The sequence below is a fragment of the Tubulanus polymorphus genome, chromosome 3 (genome assembly GCF_964204645.1).
Source record: "Tubulanus polymorphus chromosome 3, tnTubPoly1.2, whole genome shotgun sequence".
Lineage (NCBI taxonomy): Eukaryota > Metazoa > Nemertea > Palaeonemertea > Tubulaniformes > Tubulanidae > Tubulanus > Tubulanus polymorphus.
The window spans coordinates 18228905-18249132 of NC_134027.1; the positions used below are offsets into that span (position 1 = coordinate 18228905).

The window sequence follows — 20228 nt, forward strand, 5'->3', positions numbered from 1 at the left end:
CCTACTTCTTCGTGTTCGTCCACCTCAATTTTCACTCCGCCGTTCTCTGACACGGCTCTGTCCCCGTCGGCGCTGTGATTGCACTTTCGTACCACCAAACTTTTTTATTTCTATATCAGGGAGGTCTGGAGAATAAAAAAGTCAAAATTTGGATATCACATAGGCCTGATTTCATCGAATAAGTCGACCATGGTCGTTACGTTTCCGTACTTATTACCACCTAAAACCGTCTGAACAATTTTGTCACAACCAACATTTCGTTTACAGAAATCAGGTGTTCACGTGAATCCGCGGTATCGTCTACTGTTTTACTTCCGGGTTTTATTTTAAGATTTAAAATTGTATTTCAAGATCGATTTCTATGAAATCTTTAGTTGATTTGGTGTTTGGGAGGAATTTTTATTTGCTCTACAGAAAATTCATCCTTGACAATTGCGCAAGGTTCGCGAAAAAAAGGTTTTACCAAATCGGGTGTATGACCTTGATATGCTAATTAGCCATGTGCCCGAATTGCAAATTCAATCAAATTTTATTCTGCCAAAAAATGTTAAATACAATTCGCTTTCCGAGAGTTAATGGTATGCTGCATGGAACAAAGTTGTTTTGAGATGGGTCTTGAAGCTATTGAGGTCGAGAGATAACCATCTAGATAGTTCGTGAGAGTTCCAAAGTTTTGAAGACGCTTCAAGGTAATGTCTTGATATTTGTTTTATACGTGTATCTACCCTAGACACATCTTCAGGCCAAAAACTGGCCCTGTCAGATTCAAGATGGCCGACTGGCAGCCATTGTTGTTCGCCAAAATCAGCACTTTTTACACATTTTTGAAGTTTTCGAGGGAAATTTTGAAGACACTTTTATCAATAACCTTGATCATTCGTATATATTTGTATCCCCCGAGGGCCCATCGGCATGAGAAAAATTGAGTCGATCGGACTCAAGATGGCCGTACTGTGACCTTTTTTGTTCCCAAAAATGTCTTTGGCCTCAATTCTGAGTACTGTAGCTTTCTAATGGTGCGCCATGTTTCATTGCAATTTGTAATGGGTATTCTTTGGAAAGGGATCTTTTATATCCGAGAGGGTATTTTTGACCAGGCAATTATGACGCACTTGGCAGCCATCTTGGGGTCATCAGTACTCATTCGTAGGTGGAAAAATTGTTTTTCCACATCATAATTGATACTTAAGCATATTTTGCTACTATAATCAATTGGAAAGTTGTAGCTCATGACATGTTCTATGATCGAGGTGAGTTTCAAGCTCATTGGTTTTTTTTATGGCCACCAGGGGGCGTTGAACAATACAATAACTTAGTATTTCTATATTACATTCGTTCCTGCTGTCTGTGTTAACACACGATTTTACTATGTAAATGATATTGAGCAGGGAGTGTATATTGATAAATATAACCCACAGATTACATCATTTATAAAAAGCAAATCTGACAGGCTGGCCATTGTGCCCCTTGGGGCTCTTGTTAATATTAAATCATCAGAAATAATTAATAAATTAGGACCAATACAATAATTTAATCTTACATGTGATTTATCTAAATAATTTTGATATCTTACTATATTTTCTTATGAATAGAATCTTCAAATAATACTTTGAATAATTTTGTGTATCAAATGATGTATTTAAATTTCCAATTATCAGGGATCTGGTTTCAACCCGTGCACCTAGAATATAATCAAATAAGTTCTAATTGATTGATTTATTCTTTGTATACCTGATTTTGTGAATCCTTCACTATTTTAAAATAAAATAAACCCAACCATTATTATTTTCTTGTGTTAAATTATCGTAGAATTTAGGTAATTTATTAAAATTTAATGTTTTTAAATATATATTTTCTATTTTACCATAATTTATTATTATAGATACTATAAAACTATTAGATGGTAAGGGAAGTGCACAATATTCTGCAATCTTTTAAGGGCAAGGAAGTGATCTTATTGTTCCAATTTGTGTTCTAAAATCAGAATTATTTATATTTATATTAAATTCATTTCAAATTTTATAAAACTTTGATGAATTAATATTATTATCTAATTCCTTAAAATATCTAGATCCTGGTAAAGGGGTCTCTAATTAGTTTAATATTAATCTTATTTGAAAGTTTGTATTAAATCTAAATAAACTTTGAATTAATTTATATTTAGAATTATTAAAATGATCATTCCAACTAATTCCACATCCTGTTGTTGCACAATAAACTGCAAAATTTAATTGGTTCTGCCAATACTTCATATTAGATTTTAATAACCATTGTTTTTCATCTTTCAATTTTTTAAAATTGATTATATATACATGAAGTATGTTTTCCATCTTTGCATTAAAATTATTAGTTTCAGTAACATAAATATCTAAATTGATTAATGAATCTAAAACTTCATTTCTATATGTGATATCTTTATTAAAATCTATTGCTGGAATATTATATTTAATTGATTTATTATATTGAAAAGCTTTTGGAAAACTATCTACCATTTATATAATAAGAAAATTAATAATTAATTAATTCTTTTAATGATTTATCTTGTTCTTCAACTGTTATATTACCATTTAAACTTATTATATAATCTAATGTATTTTCCAATTTATTAATTTCTTTTATATTAGATTTCATTTTTCTTTATTACTTTTTGTATTTAATTTTGAACTTATTCCGGTTAAAACACTTGAACTTAATCCTAACACACCAATTGATATAGCTAAAGGTGTTAATGGACTGAATATTGCTGAAAATGTTATTACAGAACTTATTGTAACTGAACCACTAATAATAAAATAATATATGATTTTGCTTTTTAAATATTTTTTCTTTTTAACTTTTAAATCATTTTCAAATTCTAATATTTGTTTTTCCAAATATAATTTTAATTTAGTTTTGTTTATATCATGAGGAATAATATCAATATTATCAACTTTATCATCCATTTATTTAGAAAAAAGAATTACTAGTTAGTAAATTTATAGATATGTTTATTTACGCAATAATGAGAATAAGTAACATCACGTTACAAAATTAAGACCATGCAGTGTTATTGCCGCCAGCATTTCTTATTAGTGGCAGCGGCCGCGGCCGGCTTTCATTACCTACCATTTAGGCGTTGAGAGGTAGGTGTGAGAAGATTTACGTTTTTATCTCTTATTTTCTTCAGATTGTTGGCAACCGCGCTAAACTTAACTTGATGAAACTTCCTGATTTTCTGAACACTACTACACCTGTATTCCATATCAGTCCAGATTTATACGATAAACTTCAAATATCAACAACATTCCCATCACCAATTGGACAGGAATCTGATGTCCTATTTGCATATGCTATGCTATTATATAACCTTATAGTTGGCTCACCGATGGTACCTCAGGTTTACGCGAATTGTTCCAGTTCTGATTGCGTCATTGACAACATGAAGAAGGGGTTATATCCAGATACTACGGAACTCCCATCGATTGTCCCTGAAACATTACGACTTATGCTGAAAGAGTGTTGGGTGGGTGGCCGAGCGTGTACCGTTACAATACAGGAATTGAAAAATATCTTACAAACGATATCGAATTTAGAACAGTAATTTTCCATTTAAAAGACTGAAGCTAAGTCCCCGGTTGATTTCCAACGTAGGAAACAGCTAGTAATATTTATTTCTACAATGCTTGTGAATTAAATGCTTTTAATGGACTTTTACAAGTCATTTTTGTGACTAGCTTTCTTGCGTTATTTGCTTGTTAACGCGATTTTGTCAATACGGCATCTCTACCCGTAATTGAGTTCAATTACGATAAACTAACATCATGAATCAAGCATAACTTGTGTTGTTTCCACTTGTCTTACGTGTCTCTCGCTCGATAACAGTTCCAGAGTTTCAATTACAATCCAAATTGGCAAATTAGTCACAGCAAACCTATTCCAGTCTTATGTCGATTGCGTTGAATCGCTTTGCTTGAGTTGAAACAATCATATCTTCTATCGTATGATGCAACATCGGTCGAATAGAGTTATCTTGGTGTTGACTGCCCTTGACCATTTAACTTCATGTTACATTGGAATCAGCATCATACCCATTTGAACTGCAAAATATTCATAGAACATGAAAAAACCTATATTGTATATTGTATATAGTACATGTATACAGTATTATATTCACACTGGTCAGTGGTCTCAGCTCCGCGGTGACAGCTCCGCGGTGAGTGATGGATGGGGAGAACATAAACAAACCGGGATTAGAGACCATCAGGCCAATGTCGAGGATTTTCTTCTTTTTTTTCCTCACCCGAATCCCTGCGTAGGCCACACAAACTGCGACCGCCCAGCGTGACATCCAAACGAAGACTGACCGCTACGCTTATCACACGTGACCAGTGTGAATAGTATTATATTCACAATGGTCAGTGGTCTCAGCTCCGCGGTGAGTGATGGATGGGGAGAACATAAACAAACGTGTTATCGGCCCCAGCGGCTAAACCACCGCTACAACCCCCTACCCAAGCAATAACAATCCCCCAATCTCACATAAAACCCAAACCCCACACCCCAAAACTCAAAAGGCCGACTGAAAGGAGGCCTTGAAATCACCGACAACTTACCGCGCAGCTAAACTCTCATTCATCTAGCCAAAGGCATGAACGATCGCACGTCATTGTTCTCTTTGTAAGGTCCCGTGTAGCACTCCTGGGTGTCCTCTAAGATGCCACCCATTGCACTGGAAATGCTACTAGACATGACGCTATCCACTCTTGTGTAATGTTTTGCCATCTTCTCCGATCTCCACCCAATGTAATTCGAGATATCACCAGGAGAATGCTTCATTGACGCCAGGGTTACCGAGCAGCCCACCCGAAAACTGTGTGGAATTTCCCGTTCGTCAAAACCGCAAGGACCCAAATAAAACCTCAGTCGACCACTGACAGCATTGGAGTCGAGGGGCTTATTCAAGATACAGCTGTTCTTATCCAGTGCCCTGGACAGGTACCCGTGCCGAAGGTTAACTTGCAGATCATTGGCAACACCAAAATAATGTTCCAATCCGACAACGGGGCATAATTGCGGGTTGTGCAAACGCGATATTACCGTGGTTCTACAGCTACCGTCACGTAGTGTTTTCCGAAATGTAAGATTCAAGACTACCGTCGATTTATCAGCACTGATGACCACCCCATCCGTAAGGAAACGACCCAAGTCGGCCGCCCTATGTCCCGATACGAAGTCCAGCTTTAAAAAATGCCTGGTCCCTGGCCCTAACAAATTGAGACTGTGGGGACAAACCCCCATCCTTAAGGGATTCAGCTATGTAAGAGCAGGGAAGTGTGATGAGATGGAATACGGACGCTATTGTGCAGCTCTTGTCGAATGTGCGTTGTAATTGCCCTAAAGCCGATAACGGTTCGTCGGCGAGCGCTTTGTTACGTAACGCGCCGATAAGCGATAACCAGCGAGATCGGGAATCTCCGTAATAATTCAGTTGTTTCCGAATATCGGTTTTTCATCCCATAATAAACTTATATAAAAATTCCTCTGTAAACTGGTTAAACTCAACACCTGATTTCCCCTCATCAATTTTAGTCGATCAACTTGTATTCACAATTGTCTTAAATTTAAGTGCCCCCTAGTCTGTCTCTTAACTGCTTCTCTTTAATCTGTTTTAGCGTGTAACTGTTTCTACGTTAATTTTCCTTTAGTTTGTATCATCTCTGATTACTTGAATTAGTCTCTTTGTCTCTGGATTGTATATATCTCTCATAATTTCTGTAGTATTCATTATTTCTGAAGATGACTATTAGGACATAGACGAAACGTTGAATAAACTACTAACATTTTTGGACTTTTTCGTTATCATTGTGCGATTCTCTCTACATCGCTTCAGACGGATATAGTGTTTTATCAATCGTGATATCGGTTCTTTCCGCTGTATTAAAATGGCAACGGTTGTCAACGAAATTATAAATGATGACGATTTTGACGAACTATTCTTTGATAGTGACGAATTGGTTCAGATCGATACGGAAATATTACGGGAATCCTCTGGATCAGGATCAACTAATTCGGCCGATTCTAGTGAGTGTTATTCCTTTTGAATCAATGTAATATCGGAATAGTTTCCACCTAATTGCAGGCACTTTATTCTTTCCTTTTCTTTTTCATATAGGTACTTCTCAGGCTCAGCTGACCAGAGACTGCGATCTGAACACGAGAAAACACACATACAGGTATTTTTTACATTTATTTTTATAATCAATACAATCCTTTTAGGTTATAAAATAATAAACGAATACAGAAAATAATATATAAACATAATATAAAAAATCCAGATAAGTACATGTTAAAATAATAATCATTATTATTATTTTCGCAGGAACACTATATATTTGGAAAAGGCTATGACTGAAGTGATTAACCATCGAGTATTTAAATTCAGTTCAAATGGAATGGCAGCAGTACATAATGGAAAATCGATCGATAAAATTTTGACTACAAATACGTCGCCGTCCAGACTTGGAATTAACCAGTGGTTTACAAAAATTCAAGATACATTATGTTCCGCCATTCACATAAGCACTGCGAAAGATTTGGATAAAATGTGGGCAAAGTTTCATGTTGTGATAGTCACAGGGACAGTTTTTTTAACGTTTTTGTTCTTACGCCATTTTTGTAATTTGACACGACACATATTACAGATATATATCGGGTACTGTTCAGTATCATCATCAAAATCAATGTTGAACAACTCCTTCACATGGCTTTTGAAATTATTTTTATCGATAGGACGACGATCCGGAGGTTTCGCATTTTTTCCACACAATCGACAAAGATCCATGACTAAAAACAAGAAAAGGTTAATTAAATGAGATTGCTGATGCTATTTAGGCAACTTGGTTTATATGGGGGACAATAATTTGTAGGCCTAATGTAAGCGTTATTAAGTAACATTATTATGTAGTAAATACACATTTTAAAGATCATACTTCATGTATATGTCTGTGTCGTAACATAGCAACATGACGTCAGAAACGAAAGCTGCGCGAGTCTGGGCCGAAATATTTGACATCTTCAATGCCCAAATAACGCTAAACCCGGAATCGGAACGAACTGGCAAAAACATATGTTTAACACATAAAAACAGACTTTAATCACAATATAAACACTTAATGTTCCGATTCCGGGTTTCGGAGATATAGAAGAATAAAAATACATACCTTTTTGGACAAATTTTACGAGAAATTGTTGAATTTCAACCGATTTTCTAAAGAAAAATATGTTTATACACAGCCACTTCCACGTGGTTCAATGAACTGCAGTGCGCATGCGTAGTATCGATCGCAGAACATTTATCGGGCTAAAACTATTGCGGGTTGTTCTGCGACCGAATCAAAGTTGATGTTGACTGGTGTTCAGCTGGTAACACACACTCGATAAGCGTAGCTTACTGCTGTTGCGGTAACCTTTGATGTACGGGCTGAATTGAATAGCCTACATCCGGCAATTAAAAGCGTCCGTATTCCATCTCATCACACTTCCCTGGTAAGAGCAAAACGAGGTCCTCCTGGGATTTAGGGAGTTCAAAAAGGTTTTGAAATCCCGACATAAAGCCGTTTTTATTTTCCCGTAAGCCAAGCTTTTTTCAAACGTTTCCATGTATGCCATTCTTTTATCCAGATCTTCTACTGACGCCGCCACGATTGAATCAAAATCAGTGTTTTGGTTACCATGTCGAAGGTGTTTTCGATCTGTCCCGTAGTTGCTACAGAAATTGTTATCAGCGAGGACGAAAACCTGACATTCCGTGCATAGAACCGGGATTTTCTGAAATTATAAAAGCACGACAGCAGTTTTATTAGTATTCAAATGAAACAAAGCGTGTAATTAGCCTGCGATAGAACCTGTATACATACAAATCATACTTTAATCCCGTATTATCTGGGATAAAACCTCTCTTAGACGGCATCAAAATCACACCCTTTTTCCCTCTACGACCCAGTAAATCCCTCTCAAATAAAACTGTATCTGAAAGTGGCCACCAAATTGGCCGAGGAAAGATGTGCGGGAGGACCATTGTCACCGGCTTGCGAAATAACAAAAAAAAACCGTAAAACGGCCGAAATCATACGGAACGGAGGAAAGACGTAAGGGTTATCCTCTTTATTTATATCCTGCGCGAAGAGGTCGACCCCATCAGAAGCTACAGACATAAAAGGGGTGAAATGGCGGAGTTTCTTACCCTCAAATCCACACATAACATTCGAATCTAAGGACATGAAATCAATAGAATGTCCAGCAATCCCCCCAAACCGTTTCTGGACGAAATCCCAGGACTTAGGAGACAACATAGCATCAGATCCTTCGATAATTCGAGACGGGGCATCCCCCGGGTTGTCGCCCGATCGCACGTAGGGTAGGTTATCTACGTGGGCATCGACCCTACTATCTTTGACCCTGTCGCCTAACACACAGAGCGTATTATCCAAAGCGAGAGTTTCCTTGACTACGATGTCCTTTGGCATGACCTCTAATAGCCAGTAGACCGAAATCTCCACAACGTCTCCGCACATCAATTTCCCACCCCACCTAAAACCCGACGCGTCCGAGAAAATCGACACCTGAGAGCGGCACTCAGGGAACCAATGAATAGACCTTGGGGCACTGTCTAAGATATGCCAGTGCTCTATCTCATCCCGGAGGCTGCCTTCTACAAGAATGTCCCTTCAATTTTTAACAGCTCTCGAGAGCGCCAAATTGCATTCCCGCATGTAAAATTTTGCCCCTGGTATCACTTAGCTGAATGATACCACCTTCCCCACGAATCTTTGCATCGTTTTTAGCCCACTTGGGACTTTAGTCCCAGCGGGCTATTGCGTTCACTTTTCGTCCGTCCGTCCGTCCGTCCGTCCGTCCGTAGACGGAATCCAGTTATTTTGGGAAGTTTTGAAGACGCTTCAAGGTAATGTCTTGATATTTGGGTTACACATGTATCTACCCTAGGCACATCTTCAGCCCAAAAACTGGCCCTATCAGATTCAAGATGGCCGACTGGCAGCCATTGTTGTTCGCCAAAATCAGCACTTTTTACACATTTTTGAACTTTTTGAGGGAAATTTTGAAGACGCTTTGATCAATTACCTTGATCTTTCGGATATATGTGAATTCTCCCAGGGCCCATCAGCTTAACAAAAATTGGGTCGATCGGACTCAAGATGGCCGTCCTATAACCTTTTTAGTGCCCAAAAATGTTAATTTTGGCCCAAATTCTGAGTCCTGTAGCTTCCTACTGGTTTATCATTTCTCATTGCAATTTGTGATGGGTATTCTTTGGAAAGGGATGTTTTATACCTGAGACAGGTATTTTTCATCAGCCAATTATGACGCAATTGGCCGCCATTTTGGTGTCAGCAGTACTCATTCGTAAGTGGGAAAAAGTTTTTCCACATTATATTGATACCTAAGCGTATTTTGTTACCACAATCATTTAGAAAGTTGTAGCTCATAACGTGTTCTATGATTGTGGTGAGTTTCAAGGTCATTGGTTTTTGTATATGGCCACCAGGGGGCGTTGAATAATGCAATATCTTAGTATTTCTATATTATATTCGTATCAATGCATATTTTGTAACCACAATCAATTGCAAAGTTGTAGCTCATGACATCATCTATGATTGTGGCAAGTTTTAAGGCCATTAGTTTTTCTATATGGTCACCAGGGGGCGTTGAATAGTAGAATAACTTAGTATTTCCTTATTATATTGGTACCTAGGCATATTTTGTTACCATGATCAATTACAAAGTTATAGTTCGTGACATGTTCTATGATTGTGGTAAGTTTCAAGGTCATTGGGTTTTGAATATGGTCACCAGGGGGCGTTGAATAGTAGAATAACTTAGTATTTCCATATTAAAGTGGTAACGAGGCATATTTTGTTATCACAATCAATTACAAAATCGTAGCTGCTGACATGTTCTATGATTGTGGTGAGTTTCAAGGTCATTGGAATCTGTATATGGTCACCAGGGGGCGTTGAATATTGAAATTGTTAGATTGTTGAGCATTTGGAACCACTTCCCAAGTGGGCATGGTGTCCCTGGGCCCCTAGTTATATTTACCCTCTGGTCAGATAAAATCCTTTCTCTCAAGGATGAGAAACACGAAATCTTTTCTTCCGGGATAAGGAAACACTCACTTTCAGTCAACGCAGTCAACGATGAGGCCAAGGTGTCTCAGAATCTGAGAAGGGGACGTACTGCACTTCGGTAGGTTAAAATAGTATCCCAGTCGTGACAGAACCTCGGCAGTCATGAACAACGCTAAGTTCGCCCTAGTGTTAGGACTAAGGCTGACGGCTGACTTTACTTTCAGCGCACCGCACAAACGGTCGTCAATGTACTGTGTCACGGGAACTCCCAAACCTCGTAGGTATCCAGGAAGAAAGACACTAAGTATTTGGATGGATATATGAAAGCTGTGGGTACTGGAGTGTGTAATGGGTAGTGTAGTGTGATCTGTGTGCATTTGTGGCCAGCACACATTTGTGGCCAGCAGCTGAAAATTAGTAATGACATTTTAGAATTGGCCAGAATTTTAACTTAGGTTCTATCTCATTTTTATTTTACAATTGCGATTGGTATAATTTCTTTTTAAACGACCGTTAAGGCTTCATGTTTCGTCTGCAATTCACTGCAAATAGTTACGCAACTACGCACATTTCAGTGTTTTTGGCAGCTGTACACTCAATCGGCACCGTTCGTGACTAGCTTCACTGCGGAATTGTCATTAATTAACATCGCCATATCACATCATCTACTTATATTGTGCCTTAAAACCCTAACAGCCGAAATAATTGAAATGCACACACGATTTCTATCATTGAAAATTGAGAGAGGGGCCATGTTTGTGTTCTGCTGCTTCGCGTAAATACCGCGCGGTGGCACAACCGCGCAGAGTGGGGCCGATACGTCCAGTTGCCACTAAACCTGTCTTTTGGTAAATATAAGCCGATGCTTTAAACCCGAATGGAATGGAGGTAAAAACGTAGTATGATCCCTTCCACAAAAAACCCAAATATTTCTGGCTTTCCGGTGACACCAAAATATAATAATCGTAACCACTCTTGTCATCAAGAGAAGTCATGAAAGAACCCCTACTCAACATACGGGGTACCAGTGGGAGAGTCTCAAGGCGGAACGGGCAATCCTTTATCCATCATCAAAGGTTGCACAAGATGCAGAGTTGGGGAAAATTGCCCCTGGCGGATAGTCGTTATCGTAGGTTTTCCCTTTAAACCTCCCCTAAATCGCCTGAAGAAGTCAGGGATATGGACGCCATCCTTTAACCACGAGAAAATCTTTTCGCACAAGGGGTCATCCCTTTTTTCCAAGATGAAACGCCATTGATCAAGATGCCTGCCAAGTTCACCCGCCTTAAATTCATCTGGATCCCTCATTCTTGCCTCATTAAGCTTGATTGCCTGGAAAGTCGAGTGTGTTGCGAAAACTTGCTCCGCGGACGTGCTCCCCTGCACAGCAATTTCCTCGTGCTGTGTGCATCCTTCCTAAAAAACCAAAGTAAGGAGCTATAAGATTTTTTTTTCGTTATATAAAACCAATAATTATCTTTATTCAAAATAATGTATACACTCATTTCACGCGAAATGTAACCAGTTATAAAGGCAATAAGGCAAAACCAGCATTCAGCCAAATGTCCCCGTTCCAGTCCATGTAGTATCTAGGTTTTCTAGAATTATAGAACACCACAATGAAGTGCAAAAAATCTCACTCGATTTTAACCTCCTTTTTACTCGTAGTAGGAAGGTCCGGACAATCGCGCATCAAGTGGCCTTCTTTCTTACACACAAAGCACGCGGTGTTGGCATTAGGAGCTCTCTTAATCGAGCCCCTACCTCTACGCTGAGTATAATTTCCTCTCCCTAAGGGAGGAAGAGGGAATTCTGTGCGAGACATTTTTGCCCATTTCTCCTCAACGGAAGTCACCCTCTCATCTTCCGGTGACCCGATAAGCCTTCTGCTGAGTGCTGGAAGATCATGGTGCTTCAGGTTTCTCTTAATACACTTCAAGACCGATTCGAAATATGCCTTTTTTGCGTGTTTTTGTTTTTTGTTTTGTTTTTTTTTGTTTTTTTTGCGCATTCCAAACATCCTAACAAATAATAAGGGTCAAAATATGCCCCTGGTCTCGAAATAGCAGCCCTCACCTGCATCAAAGCGTTATCAACGGACTTCACCGGATTCTCCAGTTTCCTTTCCAATCGTTCGAGACGCCGTTTCCAACTGAAAAGATAAAATGAAATTGAAAATAGGCAATTCTCGATCTAGGCATAGGGGCTAGGCATAAGCACGTAGAGCCAAGTTTAAACCTACAAAAGCTACCCCAGCAAAAATTGAAACTAAATCCGACTTTGAGAATGAAATCCGACTTTCGGGAGATTTCAGAATGGAAATTACCAAAACAGCCTAGCCCCCATGCCAGCGCGGCAAGAGCCGGGACAGCAAGGGACTAAGAGATCTCAAAAAACAAACCAGAAAAAGGAGCCTACCTCAACGGGTTCCTCAGTTCCCTCGCATCTTTCCGGGGCTTTTACGGGATCTCTAGGATCCGTTGCATCTTGATTCCGTGAATCAGCGTTCTTCCTGGGTATGGGGCGCTGAGGTTCACGAGCAGCATCTTCGTTCGCTTTTATGATCGTAAGGTGACCGAGTAGCCGAAGGTCATTCTCTCCATTCCAGCCCAGCAATTCTATGACTCCATCAACGCTTTGACCTGCAAAGGATTCACACGGCTCAATGAAAAATTTGACAATATACACTAATGAGGGTCTCCGAGTAGGGAATTGATTAAAAGACATCACCAAATCAACCTCAAATCACTCCGAATCAACCACATCAATATAAAAATAAGCCCATAGAAGTTGTGAAAGCGAACGGCGGAGAACTCTGCTAATACATGTACTACGGCAACCAGCCTTTCTCCACGTCAACCTAAAAATAATATAATGATAATGACTTACCTAACATTGAGAATAAATTGTCCTTCACATACTGTAACGGTGCTGTTTCCAGAGGCTTCAACGGCTCAAACCTAGCGAAGACCACAGGAGGCGTCTTGTCAATAGTTTTCAGTTTCAACAGCCAAGCCAAGTCCACCTTAAAATCTCTTCTTGAGAACGATTTTCTCCATACTGCAAGTGGTTTTGTCTACAGCAAACGGGGAAATGCCCAACACGACTTCGACCGTTGGTTTAAATACAATACCAGTCAAGGAAAAACCGCCAACCGTGGAAACGCCAGGATGCAAAATCCGCGAGCTTAATCCATAGGCTTATCCCCACCAGAAATATTTCAACAATGAAGGCATAGAAAACTGTGAATGGTAAGCGGCGCACCGATTAAAAACAAACGAGACAGCGTGCTGCCATGCACAGAGTACGCATACGTTATGCATGACCGTTATTCAGTATATATACGCACTCCCAAGCCATGAAAAGCTGTGATTTTTCTTTATGGACTCTGAAAGACGTGGACTGCCAGAGAACTAAACCTTTAAACTCAGAATTCCGACATCAGAGAAATCTATACATCAATTTAACATGAAGAATACATGTAAACATACATGTTGTAAATACAAATATATTGTCAAAATATATCTTTTAAGTCATAGGCCAAAGGCAAAAAATGCAACAAAACAAATGGAGCCGATACCGAAATTCATGTTCTTTTATTATTATCATCGTTCTTTTGATCACTCCTAAGGCTCCTTCCTGACAACTGGCCTCATCCATAGACCCAACCAATCCTCTTTCTACAATACCAGGCTCTAAACAGTCCATTCCCCACCGGCCTAAATCCTCTTTAGTCCTAAATCAACAATACCCTGGACCCTTCTCATGTTCACAGTCCCTCCACTACAATCCCTGGACTGCTATCATCAATACAGTCCTTCTTCTACAATACTGGACTCCTATCATCTTTAGAGTCCTTCTTCTACAATACCGTACCTGTATCATCTTTATAGTCCTTCATCTACAATAGCGGACTTCTATTATCTTTATAGTCCTTCTTCTACAATACCGGACTTCTATCATCCTTATAGTCCTTCTTCTACAATACCGGACTCCAAATTAAATCGTCAAACTCGAACGTCTAGCGAAGACCCACTCGACACTACAGATGCACATCCGAAAGCGGCGAAATCCAAACGAAGACTGACCGCTACGCTGATGGCACGTGACCAGTGTGAATAGTATTCAAACTTTCACCGATGTTGGATATATGAATGAACTTTAGGCTTATTTCAATATTCTAAAGCAGGAAACAAATAAGCCCAATCAATGGGCCCTTAGGGTGTAATGCGCACAGCTGTACCGTACACTTATCAATCAAGATTAGAGAAATCGGTATACCAAACCTATGTACAGCAAAATGTACCTGCCTATTACGATGATTTCTGGTAGTATACAAATCGTGACCACATAACGTTTTGGATCTAGGTTTGAATGAGTGAATAGTACATAGACTGAGTTACACTTGAGGCTAGTCCTGACCAAATCCCATCAACGTTATAATTGCTATCCACTGGTTAACTCTGACCAACTTTTGAGCAACCGGCCCCTGGAATGTAATATTGGGATTCGAAACCAAATGAAAAAAAATCTGGCGGTAGTCCAGTGATTTACCCACTGAGCCACATTTATCAACTGCAGGGTTGATAAATTAATTTGCATATATCCTATCCTAATCCTAATCCTATCCCTATCCTTTGACGCATGCGCGTACACGTAGATTATTGACGCATGCGCAGAGGGAACTCACGTATGGCTAACCCGGGAGACCACTGTACAATCACGTATGGTTAGAATTGACGTGTCCGGACTAATCGGAGGCCGAATCCGTGATTTGCGGTTGAGTTGACGATCAAGGTCGTCCAGTAAATTTTAGGCTTTTCGGGGTGCACTTTATCAATGGATAACGATTCTTTGCGTTATTCTTGTCGCTGTTTAGACCCGGTAATTACGCGAGATTAATTCATAATAAATTACTATACGCAAATTCGAAATGGTCAGGCGCTGAGTTGTATTTCTGACGGAATTGATAATAACGTTTATAAGCTGTTAGTAATCGAATATGAGTGGAGTTACAATTTATGAAAAAGTTTTGGCTGGAAAGTGGATAATTTATGATAATAATAATAATCAACAGAATTACTATAGGGTTTCTGCGAAAGCAGCAGAAACCCTAATAATAATAACTATAGAATCACACCCTAATAAATGATATTGATAATTCAGGGTCGGATCTAGCCTAGGTTTCGAGTCCTTTAGATGGAATCTGAGTCACTTAAGGTCATCAGATCCTTCTGTGCGTCCACAAAATATGATATTTTGACATGGAAAAAGAAAAATCATAACGAAAAATCATTCTTAAAAATAAAAAGTTTACCAATTTCCGATTTATCAAATTAGCTGTTCTAAATTGCTTCTGCAAGTAGAAACATTGAAGGGCACTTCTACAATTGTGAGTGCCTCTCAAGCGGTAGCAGCGGTAGGCTGCATCCGCCCCTGTAATTATAGTATTCTAGTATAAGTGATATAGTATTAATTCTTACAATGTTTTGTTGTCATTTATTTATGAATAAAATTTTTTCAACTGGAACAGGAAGCTTTTTTTCGTGTTACATTCATGTTTTAAAATTCGATAGATTGCTGATACTATGAAACTATTAGAAACACTCAGCCAAAGTGATTTCGCCTATAATAAGTGGCCAGGTGGTGCCCAAAACAAGTACCACTGGGTTACAAATCGTAAGTTGTTTCTGCTAGTTGAAATCATTTCCAGTTGTCATTCAAGAACCTCTTTAGCCTACTTGGGACTTTAGTCCCAGCGAGCCATTGTGTTCACTTTTCGTCCGTCCATCCGTAGACGGAATCCAGTTAAATATTTTGGGAAGTTTTGAAGACGCTTCATTGTAATGTCTTGATATTTGGGTTACACCTACCCTAGACACATCTTCAGCCCAAAAACTGGCCCTGTCAGAATCAAGATGGCCGACTGGCAGCCATTGTTCGCCAAAATCAGCACTTTTTACACATTTTTGAACTTTTTTGAGGGAAATTTTGAAGACGCTTAAATCAATTAATTTGATTTTTCGTATATATTGGAATCCCCAAGGGCCCATTACCGTAAGAAAATTGGGTCGATCGGACTCAAGATCGGCAGTCCTATGACCATTTTAGTGCCCAAAAATGTCAATTTTGCCCCGAATTCTGAGCCATGTAGCTTCCTACTGGTTTGCCATTTCTCATTGCAATTTGTTATGGGTATTCTTTGGAAAGGGATGTTTTATGCCTGAGACAGGTATTTTTGATCGGCCAATTATGACGCAATTGGCGGTCATCTTGGTGTCATCAGTACTCATTCGGAGGTTGGAAAAAGTTTTTCCACGTTATATTGATACCTAAGCATATTTTGTTATCACAATCAATTGCAAAGTTGTAGCTCATGACATGGTCTATGAATGTGGTGAGGTTTAAGGACATTAGATATACTGTGTATTTTCTAATTAGATTGGTACCTAGGTACCTATTTTGTTACCATGATCGATTGCAAAGTTGTAGTTCATGACATGCTCTATGATTGTGGTGAGTTTCAAGGTCATTGGGTTTGCATATTGTCACCACTAGGGGGGCGTTGAATAGTAGAATTACTTAGTCTTTCCGTATTAAATTGGTAACAAGGCATATTTTGTTATCACATTAAATTACAAAATCGTAGCTGCTGACATGTTGTATGATTGTGGTGACTTTCAAGGTCATTAGTTTTTGTTTATGGTCAACAGGAGGCGTTGAATATTGAAATCGTTAGATCGTTGAGCATTGGAAACCACTTCCCAAGTGAGCATAGTGTCCCTGGACCCCTAGTTTACGATTAGAAATACTTTTATTAAACTTTCTCACTGGCCAATATCGAGTCCGTGTAAATAATTCTTTTCATTAAATATAGTGAGATTTTTCGACTTAACAGTAATCGTTGTTGCCAGTAACCTGTCTGTGGTTAAATATCACGATCGCATATTTTCACAAACCGCAGTCAGGAATGTGAAGGTAATTTTTTATGGAGAACAGGCATCGTATCTAGTAGAAATCCTGCCGCTCACCGAACAACACTCGTAGTATCTCTACTGCCATGGATGTAGTGCCATAACGCTGTATCGTATAAAACTGATAATCCGATAGAAAATTGCCCGTAACGTGTCATTTTCCTGTATCCGTGATTCTATCTATGGTCATCATAGCGTTTTGTATTTCATCTTCCCAGGCAGGGATTTGAACCTGATGGCATCGCTTCACTCAGCCACGGGACGAACCCCTACCACAAAACTCCGGATGCTCAGATACATGCTCAGCTTTGCCGCACGAAAACCTGCGGCACCAATCAGATTGCTCGTTGTGTAAAGGCTGAGGTAAATTTCACGGAAGAACTTACTATAAATGCGAAAATCCGGGCTAAAATATAAAGGGATATCTGATTGGCTGATAATGACATCATCTAAGCTGTGCGTGTTCACGATTGATAATGTTGAAGCATTGTAGAGAGAATCCTACAATAATAAAATGTTACTTTGTGCTAGTAGATTACTCAACGTTTCGACTTCTATATCCTAATATTCATCTTCAGGAATAATGAAATACAACAGAAGTTAGGAGGAGATTCAGGGCCGGTGGAGGCAAGCTGACATTGGCCTGGGGAGCGTTCACAAATTACGTACCTCAAAATCTCCCGTTTTTCTGACCCCCCCCCCTTGTACCACCTTTGTACCAAATTCACTGACCCCCTTTTAGGTACGTACCATCGCACCCATGACCACCCCCCCCCCAATTATATTGATGCAAAGAATTAAGCAAGTATTGCTATTTATTGATTTTATATACCCGGTACTAAAAGCCGATAAAACACCAACGGCTATTTTCATTTGAGTTTTGTACATAAAGTACGTACCAAGATTGATTAATACCCCCTCCCTCAAAGTACGTACCTTTTTTGCTAACCATCCCCCGTCCCCCCATGTACCACTTTGTACCAAAATTCAGTAACCCCCCTCCCCCCAATGGAGGTACGTAATTTATGAACGCTCCCCTGGCTCATATCCGAAGGCCCAAGGCATTAACCGCGCAATGATTCGTGCCAAGTTTTGGTATTTAATTTGGGTTCGCTGGATCGCTTGAGGCTGGCAACAGTTTCACGGTATAGCAATATAGACACATCAGTTTCGCAGTAGTAATTGGAAAATGTGGGTTTCAGGCCAGAGGACAAGAGGACGACACACCACTCATCACCACAAGTAATTTTTTCCCCTGATAAATGGGGGATAGAAAAGCATTCTTAGCGACAATAAATAACAGAATAAAACCAGCAAAAAAACAATTTGAAATAAAAAAGGTAGTCGAGGAATTAAAAGATTTAGAAGGAATTAAAATAATCTATCATGGAAAAAATGAAGACGGTCATCATGATTTAGAAATTGTTGACTAACTAAAAAAGTATATTTATAAAAATAATGAATATCTAGAATCCGAAATGACTTATCTGGACAATTTAATTGCTCCGCGTAGATAGACAAGAAAGTGAGATATTCAAATAATTAAAAATAAAATTATTTTTTACTTTTTTTCTAAAATATTAATCCATTTTTTTATTTTGAATTTTGGAATTTCAGAAGTATTTTTATTTTTAATACTAGTAGTTTCAAAATTATTAATATCATAAATTTTATTTGATTTTTTATACCCACTACATCCAATCAAAATGAATGCGATTACAAATCCAGTTGTAAAATATGAATATTTATCAAATATTCTATTATTAGAAGGAGTAGAAATAACAATATTTTCACCATTATTATTAACATTTTCATTATTTATTTTTTCTTTTTTAGCTTTTTTAAATTCTTTTGATTTAAATCCTTATTGCCGAGACCATTCAATTTGTTTCTGTGTTCTCGGTTTTTTCTTCACAGTCAATTCCTTCAATTCTTCCACTTCGCTCATTGATTATTTTTAGAAACATTTTTACTTTCAATATTTAAAAATGTTATAACTCCAGTTGATAATAATGTCATAAATCCGCCTAATTGAAATGATAAATGCCCAATCCACTTATTTAATTCAGCCATAACTAAATAATCATTTTTTAAATCGGAATATAATTTATTTCTAATATCAATTCTCCTTCATATCGGCTCTCCAAATATCTGGCTAAAGTACTCTCCCCGGCTTTGGGTATTTTTTCTGAATCTCACATTCGGCACAATATGGGTCTTTTAGACAAACTCAAAAATCTCAAACCTAATGGCCAAAAATTTATATCTTTCGACGCTGTTTCCTTGTTAACAAATATACCATTGGAACCAATTCTCAATTTCTTAAGAAGAAAACTTCCGGACTCCAATCTTGATCTCCCAATTCCTGTAGATTGCTTACTTGAACTTTTGGAACTCTGTACAACCAATCTATATTTCCAATTCCAAGACAAATTCTATGGACAAATTTTCGGTTTCGCTATGGGTAACCCATTATCCCCCATTTTGGCTAATCTTTTCCTTGAACACTTTGAATACGAAATTCTTCCAAAGTACGCTGGCTAAACCTAACGCTAAACCTAACTTTTGGATTAGATATGTTGATGACATTCTGTGCTGAGTTTCTGATGATTTTAATCTTACCTCTTTTATCGACTTCATCAACTCCCAATATCCATCTTTGAAATTCATTTTTGAATGGGAACAAAATGACCAAAATCCGTTTTTAGATGTTCTAATTCACAATAAATATTCTCATTTGATTTTCTCAGTCTACCGTAAACCTATCATCGCCGAGGGATACCTTCACTATTTTTTGTTTACTGCTAAATCGATCAAAATTGGTCTCGCTCTCCGTGTACTACGGATCTGCGATGAAACCTTCCTTTCGGCTGAATTTGACCATATATCCAACTCTCTTAGAAAATTGGCTTACCCTGATCACATTTTGAAAATCGCTATTTCTAAGGCCAAACGTACTTTCTTCAATTCTAAACCTCCAGAAAATAAAAAACGCATTTCAGAGTTCATTGTAGTTCCGTATGTACCTGTTTATAATGTATGTACCTGTTTTGATGTCTCCCGTCTCTCTCCCTCTCGTTCCTACCTGAAGATGTGCTATTTTACCGTTTTTTATGGTTCATATTTT

At 38.4% G+C, this 20228-nt stretch overlaps 2 protein-coding genes across 3 annotated transcripts in view; both read left to right on the plus strand.

Annotated features, from left to right (window-relative positions):
- The window catches only part of LOC141902007 (uncharacterized), a 73067-nt gene extending 69252 nt beyond the window's left edge, over window positions 1-3815 (plus strand). For both annotated transcript variants that reach the window (XM_074789632.1, XM_074789633.1), the window contains exon 7: window positions 3167-3815. In XM_074789632.1, the coding sequence (XP_074645733.1) occupies window positions 3167-3580 (414 nt within the window). In that variant the 3' untranslated portion in view covers window positions 3581-3815. The remainder of the gene's footprint in view (window positions 1-3166) is intronic.
- Window positions 3816-5921: 2106 nt separating this feature from the next.
- LOC141902140 (uncharacterized) lies at window positions 5922-6902 on the plus strand. Its single transcript, XM_074789779.1, has 3 exons — window positions 5922-6060; window positions 6152-6212; window positions 6359-6902. Exons 1-3 carry the CDS (start codon window positions 5922-5924, stop codon window positions 6849-6851), a joined length of 693 nt encoding a protein of 230 aa, XP_074645880.1. The 3' UTR covers window positions 6852-6902.
- The last annotated feature ends 13326 nt before the right edge of the window (window positions 6903-20228 follow it).